This window comes from Narcine bancroftii, chromosome 6, assembly GCF_036971445.1.
Source record: "Narcine bancroftii isolate sNarBan1 chromosome 6, sNarBan1.hap1, whole genome shotgun sequence".
NCBI classification, from domain to species: domain Eukaryota; kingdom Metazoa; phylum Chordata; class Chondrichthyes; order Torpediniformes; family Narcinidae; genus Narcine; species Narcine bancroftii.
In genome coordinates, this window is record NC_091474.1 from 92,350,092 (window position 1) to 92,361,626 (window position 11,535).

General features: G+C 45.3%; 1 protein-coding gene across 2 annotated transcripts in view; it reads right to left on the reverse strand.

Moving 5' to 3' along the window:
- Positions 1–6,309, reverse strand: part of LOC138736354 (mitochondrial import inner membrane translocase subunit Tim23-like) — a 42,851-nt gene extending 36,542 nt beyond the window's left edge. For both annotated transcript variants that reach the window (XM_069885727.1, XM_069885728.1), the window contains exon 1: positions 6,064–6,309. In XM_069885727.1, the coding sequence (XP_069741828.1) occupies positions 6,064–6,274 (211 nt within the window). In that variant the 5' untranslated portion in view covers positions 6,275–6,309. The remainder of the gene's footprint in view (positions 1–6,063) is intronic.
- Between the last annotated feature and the right edge of the window lie 5,226 nt (positions 6,310–11,535).

Here is an 11,535-nt window from a genome sequence, read left to right on the forward strand (position 1 = left end):
TGGATTTATTAAAAAAAGACACACAACAGACAATATTTGTAAATTTATTAATTCATGCAGTAGAAGGGAGTAAAGCACCAACAGTAGCAGTTGCTTTAGACGCAGAGAAGGCCTTTGACAGAGTAGAATGGAATTATTTATTCAAAGTATTGCAAAAATTCAGTTTACCAGAGAAGTATATTAATTGGATTAAAGCATTATATAAGGGGCCATTGGCGAAAGTGACAGTAAATGGATATATATCAAAGCAATTTAATTTAAGCAGATCAACAAGGCAGGGATGCCCACTGTCACCCTTATTGTTTGCGTTAGCTATAGAACCACTAGCAGAATTGATAAGAACAGAAAATAAAATAAAAGGGATAAAAATAAAAGACAAGGAATATAAAATCAGTTTATTTGAAGATGATGTTATAGTATACTTAACAGAACCAGAATTATCAATAAAAGAATTATATAAGAAATTGAAGGAATATGGAGAAGTGTCGGGTTACAAGATTAACGTAAATAAAAGTGAAGCAATGCCAATGAATAATGCGGATTTCTCAAAATTTAAGAAGGAATCACCATTCAGATGGCAAATGCAAGCAATAAGATACCTAGGTATACAAATAAATAAAAACCTCGGCCATCTATATAAACTCAATTATTATCCACTAATGAAAAAATTACAAGACGATTTAGAGCATTGGAAAGATTTACCACTAACACTAATAGGAAGGATAAACTGTATTAAAATGAACATTTTCCCAAGGATACAATACCTATTTCAGGCATTGCCAATACACTTGACAGAGAAATTCTTCAAGGAGTTAAAGAAAATAATAAGGAAATTTTTATGGAAAGGGGGGGAAACCGAAGATAGCACTAGATAAATTAACAGAATGGTATAAACAAGGAGGCTTACAACTGCCAAACTTTAAAAATTATTATAGAGCCGCACAATTAAGATACCTATCAGATTTTTATCAAACAAGGGAAAAGTCAGATTGGACTAGATTAGAACTAGATAAAATAGGGGAGAACATGTATTATATAAATGGGATGAAAAATTGGTACAACATAGGAGTTCTCCAGTATTACATCATCTGCTCAATATTTGGAAGAAGATTCATGTAGAAAAGAATAAAACAAATTACCAATTACCAAAACTAATACTGACACAAAATCAGTTAATCCCTTTTACAATAGATAACCTTTCCTTTAGAGAATGGGAGAAAAAAGGGATTAAAAGAATAGAAAATTGTTTTTCAGGAAATAAATTATTATCCTTTGAACAAATTAAGGATAAATATAATATAACTCAAGATACAGTGTTGGCATACTACCAACTGAGATCCTACTTGAAGGACAAATTAGGAAGCAGTCTGAGGTTACCAGAGGGAAGTAACTTTGAATATGTGATTACAGATACAATGATAATCAAAAAATTTATAACAAATATGTATATTAAACTACAAGAAAAGGAGAATGAGGAAACAAATGTTAAAACTAAACAAAAATGGGAACAAGATTTAAATATAAAGATAAAGAAGGAAACATGGGAGAAGTTATGCTCTGGAACTATGAGAAATACAATAAACACGAGGTTACGTATGATACAATATAACTGGATACACAGGCTATACATTACACCTCAAAAGTTAAATAAATGGGACCCAACAGTATCTGACAGATGTTTTCGCTGTAAAAAATAAATGGGAACAACAATTCATGCAATCTGGACATGTGAGAAAGTAGAAAAATTTTGGGAAGATCCAAACCAGATATTAAATAAAATTACAGAAAACAATATATCAAAAAACCCAGAGATCTTCCTCCTAAGTAACATAAAAAACAAAGAATTTGGACTTGATTTGGATGGTGTACAAAAAAGATTTGTTAAGATAGCTCTAGCCGTAGCAAAAAAATGTATTATGTCAACCTGGAAATTAGAAGATAATTTGAAAATACAGCAATGGTATATAAAATGAATAAATGTATTCCATTAGAAAAAATGACATATAGTTTAAGAAATAATATTGAAATATTTGAACAAATATGGGAGCCATACATGAAACACAATAGAGAAAACCTACCGGGGACATCTATCACCTAAAATAACGAAAGGAGAAGGAAATGAAAAGAACTGACTCTGGAATTTCTTGTTTATTTTTATTGATTGACAACATAGTTGGACTGGTTTAATGCATCTTAGATTTTGTACTTTAAATGAATGGGGGGGGGGTAGGGAGGGTGGGATGGGAGGAGAGAGGGGGGGGAGAAAATGACACTGTATATATTTGAAAAGGAAAATGTATGCATCTTGGTCAATGTGGTTTATGGTGTGAAAAATAAAAATTAAAAAAAAACTGTAATTAAGTGTTTGTTAACACTGATTCAGTCTGTTCAAACTCACAAATCTTGTTGAGCTATTTTCCCAGGAAGAGATTTCTTCTTAAATTCTTACGCTGGTGATCTCAACTCCCCCTTTGCTTCTTTAGAGTTCTGGAGTTTCTTTCCTTTATGAGGCTGCACCCTTTATCTTCAAAAGTGGTCTCCCTTCTGAAATCCAATCATTTTGTTACGAGTCACATAACACCTATTCTGGTTACTGGAATTCAACCCTTTGGTTCACAAAGATCTAACACCAGTGTGTCCCACAGGGACTCTTCTCCTATTCCTGCTACTGCAATATAGTACAGAGCAGTATCTCCCTCTCTTTCTAGAGATTTGATTTACTTCTGTGTACCACAGGGTCTTCTCAACTCCTCCAGTCATCTTTTTTCTGCCTCTTTTCCCATGTGACCCGACATCACACAGCTTCAGTCTGTTTTGCAAAATCCCTCCAGTTCCAACATTTAATTTTGCAGTCTAGCACCTGTCACTCAAGTGGATCTGGAGACTGAATGTATCGAACACTGTTCCTATAAAGCACACACTGTCTTGACATCCATGGTGATCCATTTTAATTCCATTATTGGCTTGTCTGCTGCACTTGGCATATCCAAACTAACATCTTCATAAGCTAAGAAAAAAGAATAGAAGTATGCCATTTGACCCATCAAATCTGCTCTTGTTCTCTCTTAGTGTTATAATGTGTCAAATGTTCTGTGTAACCAAGCCCACTACATAACTGAAGATATACAATTCAATGTTAACTTCAACTATTATCAACACATCCATCACATATGTCTGCAGGCACTGTATTTGAAGTAAAAACAATGCTGGAGAAATCCAGCAGGTCAACAGTGTAGTGTATAAAAAACACATAACATTTCAGGTTTGAGCCCTTCATCAAGTACAAGATACTGTGAGGGTATCCAGCACGAGTTCCCAATCAGCTGCAGCATAAAACAGGGCTGCGTACTTGCTCCAGTTCTGTTTGTCATTTTCTTCTCTGCTCTTCTGCGCTGGGCCTTTCTGGAGGCTTCAGCCATAGCCCTGCACACAAGGAGCTCCGGAAAACTTTTTAATTTGTCACAGCTCTGGGCCAAGACCAAAATCAGAAGAGTTATGATTCGAGAACAGCTCTATGCAGATGATGCTGCCTTTGTAGCTCACTCCCAGCCACAGCTGCAAGTGTTGTGCGATGTATTTGCATCTGCCTGCACTGAATTTGGTCTGAAAATCAGCCTGGGCAAGACGGTTGTCTTTTGCCAACAAACCCACGACACTCCATCAATGGGTCAGTGCTCACCAACATAGAGAAATTCTGCTATTTGGACTCCACCATGACAACAATGAACTCACTCGATGCAGAAATGGACACACGCCTGGGAAAAGCATCCACTACCTTTGGACGCCTCCGTGCCAGCGTGTGGGATAACTACCACCTCTCCACCAAGTTGAAGATCCAAGTCTACGAGGCCTGCTAGCTGAGTACGCTTCTTTATGGCCTCAAATCCTGGGTCACATACATAAAGAAAGAACACCGCCTTAACGCATTCCATACAAACATCCAAGTCCTGGAGGAGAATGGAAATACGGACCTCTACCCAATCATCTGCGCTCACTGCCTGCGGTGGGCTGGCCACATTGTCTATATGGAGGACAGCTGACTGCGCAAAGATGTCCTCTACGTTGGGCTACCAGATGCTCCCGCCCTGTTGGCCACCCACATCTTCACTCCAAAGACATAATCAAGTGCGATCTCCAGTCATTCCATGTCAACCATACTGACTGGGAGGGCCTCGCAAAATTTTTAAAAAACGCTCTGCATGGCATTTTGCGATTCGCAGTGACACATCACAATGTGCCAACAACTACATAAAGTTCTGTGAAGCTACAAGGCACCGAGATCATCTTCACCCGCGAAAGGATGGGCCGTGATGATGATGATCCAGCACAAGGACTTCCAAGTCCCTCTGTAACTCAGAATTTCAAATTTTCATCCCATCTAAATAAATTCACCCCATCTACTTCTTCTAAAGTACATTACCGTTCACTTTCCTATTGTATAAGTGCACATACTTACAGCCGAAGTAGGCAGTTGTATTTTTAAAACTTGATGCAGTAATTAGCTCATGCATTTGTGGGAACACTTTCAGTAACACCACCCCAGTCCCCCAATCCCACCCCCCCACTCCATCTCCCCGGGTCCAAGCCCCGCACCTTAACCCCCTCCCCCTCGGGCCCAGGCCCCGTCCTTCAACCTCCCCCCTCGGGCCCTCAACCCCCCCCGGCCCCTCCCTCCCTCCCTCCCCTCCAGGCACCCCTCCCTCCCTCCCTCCCCTCCAGGCACCCCTCCCTCCCTCCCTCCCCTCCAGGCACCCCTCCCTCCCTCCCTCCCCTCCAGGCACCCCTCCCTCCCTCCCTCCCCTCCTCCCTCCCTCCCTCCCTCCCCTCCAGGCACCCCTCCCTCCCTCCCTCCCCTCCTCCCTCCCTCCCTCCCTCCAGGCACCCCTCCCTCCCCTCCCCTCCTCCCTCCCTCCCCTCCTCCCTCCCTCCCTCCCCTCCTCCCTCCCTCCCTCCCCTCCTCCCTCCCTCCCTCCCCTCCTCCCTCCCTCCCTCCCCTCCTCCCTCCCTCCCTCCCCTCCTCCCTCCCTCCCTCCCCTCCTCCCTCCCTCCCTCCCCTCCTCCCTCCCTCCCTCCCCTCCCTCCCTCCCCTCCTCCCTCCCTCCCCTCCAGGCACCCCTCCCTCCCTCCCTTCCTCCCTCCCTCCCTCCACTCCAGGCACCCATCCCTCCCTCCCCTCCTCCTTCCCTCCCTCCCCTCCTCCCTCCCTCCCTCCCCTCCAGGCACCCCTCCCTCCCTCCCTCCCCTCCTCCCTCCCCTCCTCCCTCCCCTCCTCCCTCCCCTCCTCCCTCCCCTCCTCCCTCCCCTCCTCCCTCCCCTCCTCCCTCCCCTCCTCCCTCCCCTCCTCCCTCCCCTCCTCCCTCCCCTCCTCCCTCCCCTCCTCCCTCCCCTCCTCCCTCCCCTCCAGGCACCCTCCCTCCCTCCCCTCCAGGCACCCTCCCTCCCTCCCCTCCAGGCACCCTCCCTCCCTCCCCTCCAGGCACCCTCCCTCCCTCCCCTCCAGGCACCCTCCCTCCCTCCCCTCCAGGCACCCTCCCTCCCTCCCTCCCCTCCAGGCACCCTCCCTCCCTCCCTCCCCTCCAGGCACCCTCCCTCCCTCCCTCCCCTCCAGGCACCCTCCCTCCCTCCCTCCCCTCCAGGCACCCTCCCTCCCCTCCAGGCTCCCTCCCTCCCCTCCAGGCACCCTCCCTCCCCTCCAGGCACCCTCCCTCCCCTCCAGGCACCCTCCCTCCCCTCCAGGCACCCTCCCTCCCTCCCTCCCCTCCAGGCACCCTCCCTCCCTCCCTCCCCTCCAGGCACCCTCCCTCCCTCCCTCCCCTCCAGGCAGGCTCCCTCCCCTCCAGGCAGGCTCCCTCCCCTCCAGGCAGGCTCCCTCCCCTCCAGGCAGGCTCCCTCCCCTCCAGGCAGGCTCCCTCCCCTCCAGGCACCCTCCCTCCCTCCCTCCCCTCCAGGCAGGCTCCCTCCCTCCCCTCCAGGCAGGCTCCCTCCCTCCCCTCCAGGCACCCCCCCTCCCTCCCTCCCTCCCCTCCAGGCCCCAGGCTCGCGGCCTTCCCGCGCCATACTCACAGGGGACACGGGAAAGGTCGGGCTGGGAATAATCAGCCACCGAGCCTCCGGCTGCTGCTCCTCCCCCGCCGCCGCCGCCGAAGAGCCCGAAGCCGGCCCGCAAGCCCCCGCCGGTCCCCGAGTTGTCCATTTGGTCGGATCGGGACGGAAAGAATCGGCCTGTTGCCGAACCCACTCTCGCCGACCAGCGTGCGTACGACACTTGTGACATCACCTCAGCGACCACGCTTTACGGCAGCACCTCACGTGACTCCCTTGTTGCTGCACATTTCGATGCCATGATGATGAGGTTGGGAGCTCTCAATATTATTCAGTTAGTCATTCATTAAAATAGAGGCAAGATCTCGATACATTTATGCTAATTAATTTTAATTGCAAGATGTATTTTGATTTTATTGCATTTCTGGCATGTTCTGTGCACTAAACACACTATTGGGATCAAGGCAGTGGTTGAATTTCTGTCTCAACTTTGCAGTCCATTAAAAGTCAGGACATTTCCAATGCATGCTTCTTAAAAGGTGCCAACTATTTTTCCTTTCAATCCCATTCTCCTGCATTAAAGTTGTCTGCTTGAGCTATTGGTTGTCCACGTGAGATGCTGGCAAATTTCTGCAGAAGGTGTGGTGGTGCGTCACAGTCTGGTATGGGGACACCTCTACTCCTGAGCCAGCCCAGGACATCACAGGCAAGGCCCTCCCCACCATCGAGAACACCAACGGGGTAAGCTGCCATCAGAGGGCAGCCATGATCATCAAGGATCCGCGCCACCCAGCACACACTCTGTTCTCACTGCTGCCGTCAGGAAAGAGGTACAGGTGTCACAAGACTCGCACCACCAGGTTCAGGAACAGCTTCTACTCCTCCACCATCAGACTCCAACAATATACTCACTCATTTAAGGACTTGCAGTTTATTGATTTTTTTTTTATTCTCTCTGTATTTCACAGTCAGCTTGTTTACATTTTTAAAAATCTGTTTACATGTGTATATTGTGTACAATTTTTCTTGCACTACCAATAAGTGTTGATTCTGCCTCGCCGGCAGCAAAAGGAATCTCAGGGTTGTATGTGATGTAATGCATGTACTCTGACAATAAATGTGAGATCTATCATATATTTTGGTGAATAAGGCAATACTTGAAGGACCCCAAAAAAGAGGTTGTCCTATAGGGCAGATACAAATACAATGACCTTAAAATTATTCTCAAAATATCACTTGATTGGTTCCATAATCCACCCAAAACAAATTTTTAAGAATATGGTGTTAAACCAATAAAAGAATTGTAAAATAAAAAAATACACATCCCACACATTTACAGCACAGAAACAGACCATTTTGGCCCTTATAGTCCACACCGAACTAAATACTCTCTTCTAGTCCCACCTATCTGCACCTTGCCTAAAACCCTCCATTCCTCTCCCATCCAATTTTTTGTTAAATGACAAAATTGACCCTGCCACCACTACTTCACCGGGAAGCTTATTCCACACAGCCTTCTGAGTGAAGTACCCCCTCGTGTTACTTCAAAACTTTTGCTTAACTCTGAACTCATGCCCTCTTGTTTCAATCTGTCCTATTCTGAATGGAAAAAGCTTATCCACATCAACTCTATCTATCCCTCTCATTAACTTCCATATGTCTGTGTTTGGCCCATATATCTTAAATCTTTTCTCTCCATGCACCTATCCAAGTGTCTTTTGAATGTTGTAATTGTGCCTGCATGCTACCACTTGTCCCTCTGCAATTAAATGCTATAGATGTTGATTTTTCTCCCAGGCATTCTTGATTTTAATTAATAGGCTAGATTTGAACCTTTTAATGTCCAATGAGGTGTGGAATGCATTCTTTTGTGCACGCATTGCCTGCTGCAGTTTAAAGTGGTTCATAAAACATATATGTCTAAAGTTAAACTGCCTCATTTTTATCCGGACATAAATCGTCGATGTTACAAATGTAAACAAGGTGAAGCCTCCTTAGCCCCTTTCACTCTTGCAAGTGATCCCAGGAAACGAACACTAATCGGCCTTTAAAGTGGCAAGTCTGAAATGACATCATCTCACACCGGGGATTGCCGGCCTCGACCCCTAGTACAATTCCCGTCATCTGGCAAGTGTGAAACGGGCAGCAACATTGCAGGCACTTCCTATTAAAGGTAGAACAGACCAAAAGCTGGGGATAAACCCTTGTAAGTGTGAAAGCGTTCAGTGTCCTAGTCAGGAGTGGTCTAGTGCGAAAGGCCAAACCTCCATTCCTATTGCTGGGGTGCAATAGTGAAAGGGGCTTTTAATTCACTTGTTCTGGACCTGCCCTAGCTTAGAAAAGTTTTTCAAACTCTATCGGTTACTTTTAAATTAACATTGGAACCTGACCTTTTAATAGCTCTTTTTAGAATACTTCAGTTCGGAGAGAAGGCGGGGACGGGGTACTGAACTTTAAGATCAGCCATGATCTCGTTGAATGGCGGAGCAGGCTCGAAGGGTCGAATGACCTACTCCTGCTCCTATCTTCTATGTTTCTATGTCATATTTTATCCTTTTCTCCGTTTACGGCCAATTTTGATCAAATTGAAAGATAATATTTCACCCACACATGCACAATGGCTGAGGGATATTCTGCCTTGGTTAAACTTGGGAAAAAAATTAGATATGCTGTTTATTAATTCAAATATCAAATTCCAAACAACATGGGGCTCGTTTATTGACTTATTGCCATAACCTTAAGAGTTAGTGTTGAATTGAAATTTTGGTACGGTGCTGTCCCTCTCCCAAGATTATGCCACTTGAATTTTTTAAATGTCACCCTTGCTTAAGGGAAGGGGTTTAGAATTTATTTTTTTTTTGTTTTTTTTTCTCTTTTGTTCGACTCTATTATATCATTATGGCTATGCTCTTGTACTTCTGAATTTCTACACATTATTATTGTAACTTTTTTTACTAGCACATATAATTGTTTTGTTCATTTTTTTCTATTGAATAAATGTCAATAAAAATATTTTTAAAAATAAAAGATGTTAACATTAAGAACACAAAAATGCTGGAGGAACTCCGCAGGTCTCGCAGCGTCCATGGTAGGCAAAGATATTATAACCAATGTTTATATATCTTGAGAAATGCCTGAGGTCTTCCTCAAAGTATGAGCAAAAGGCAGGCAGGCTGGGGGAGAAGGGAAGAAAGGGCAGGGGACAGACAAAGGCAAGAATTGAATATGGAGACAGAGGACAAGAGAGGAAAGGAGAGAATTTATTGGAAGATAGGGTGGCTTTGTGAACACAGAGCTGGAAACATAGGGAAAGGGAAAGAGAGACAAAGCTAGTGGAAAGGAGACATAGGGAGAGGGGAAAGGGAGAGACGAGGGTGGTGGCTGCTAACAGAAACCCCATAGGTCGATGTTAATGCCACCCGGTTGGCTGGTGCCCAGACGGAAGATAGGTGTTGTTTCTCCAATTTGCAGGTGGTCTCGGTCTGGCAGTACATGACGGACATGTCAGGGGAATGGGGCAAGGAATTAAAATGGGAGATCAACGCTATTGCGGCAGTGCCAGTCTACACCCAGTCTCTCTGATGTAGAAGAGACCACCAGATGCACTAGATGACCCCTGCAGATTCACAGGTGAAATCTTGGAAGGACTGTTTGGGGCCCCGAATGGTGGTGAGGGAGGAGGTGTGGGTGCAAATGTCGGTGTTAGTATTGTTTGACAATGCGAATACCATTTTAAAATAACTCCCATTACTGAGAAAGATGCAGCTGAAAGATCAGAGGGAGAAGTTTAAAGGAAAGACAAGCTTATTTTTGTGGGAGGTGCCTGGAACGGGATGCTGATGGTGGTGGTGGTGGAAACAGGTATGATGATGTTGTTTAAAAGGGATTTTGACAGACACATGAACAGGCTGGGTGCAGGATACACACCATGATGGGACCAGTTAGGGCTTGGCATCAAGATCAGTGCAGGCATGGTGTTGCTGGATTCCATATGGTCCAGTCTTGCTATTCAATTTTTTGATTTAGTTTAATGTTCTTAATTATTTTTAAATGCTGTCATGCATTTAATTTTTTTTAACTAGTACATTTTTCATTAATATTTTAAAGTCTGTATTTTGTTTTCAACTATTCTTAAATCTTGATGTGAACAAGATGAAGGAGATGATTGTGGACCTCAGGAGGACCAGAACGAACACACTCAATTACACATAACTCTGTAATAGAGAGCACCAATTTCATTGGAGTTCACTTAACTATTGACCTATTGTGGATACATGACATCTCCTCATTTGTCAGGAAGGCGCAACAGTGACGACACTTCCTGGGAAGATTGGAGCCAGCCACCATCATGCCAAACCTTCTACAGGAGCTCAATCGAGAGCGTCCTGGCTGGCTTTGTCACAGTGTGGTACATTTGCAGCAGAGAAGTGAATCGAACCCTAAGAGTGGCAGAGAGGATCATGGCTCTCCCTCCCCTTCCCTCCACGTCAACTTGATCTACTGTGATCATTGTCCGAAGAGGGCGCCCAAAATTATTGAGGACCCCTACCACCCTGCACACTGTGTTTTTTAGCTGTTCCTGTCAGGGAAGAGATACAGGTGTATCAGAGCCAGCGCCATCAAGCTGAGGAACAGCTTCTTCCCACGGGCAGTGAGAATGTTGAACAACCAAAGGAACGACTCACACTGACCATCCGAGACTCTCATATTTATGAAACAATATTGATTGATTTATTTGTGTATATGAATACTTGCTCTGCATATGTATTGTTTGTCTGTATGTGTGTTATATCTGCATGCAGCCCCCCCACATCTCCATCGGGCACACAAAACTCAAAACGGTCAACCAGTTTACCTATCTCGGCTGCACCATTTCATCGGATGCAAGGATTGACAACGAGATAGACAACAGACTCACCAAGACAAATAGCGCCTTTGAAAGACTACATAAAAGAGTCTGGAAAAACAACCAACTGAAAAACCTCACAAAGATTAGCGTATACAGAGCCGTTGTCATACCCACATTCCTGTTCGGCTCTGAATCATGGGTCCTTTACCGGCATCACTTCCACCAGCATTGTCTCTGCTCCATCCTCAACATTCATTGGAGCGACTTCATCTCCAACATCGAAGTACTTGAGATGGCAGAGGCCGACAGCATCGAATCCACGCTGCTGAAGATCCAACTGCGCTGGGTAGGTCACATCTCCAGAATGGAGGACCATCGCCTTTCCAAGATCGTGTTATATGGCGAGCTCTCCACTGGCCATCGAGACAGAGGTGCACCAAAGAAGAGGTACAAGGACTGCCTAAAGAAATCTCTTGGTGCCTGCCACATTGACCACAGCCAGTGGGCTGATATCGCCTCAAACTGTGCATCTTGGCGCCTCACAGTTCGGCGGGCAGCAAGCTCCTTTGAAGAAGACCGCAGAAAGCCCACCTCACTGTCAAATGACAAAGGAGGAAAAACCCAACACCCAACCCCAACCAACC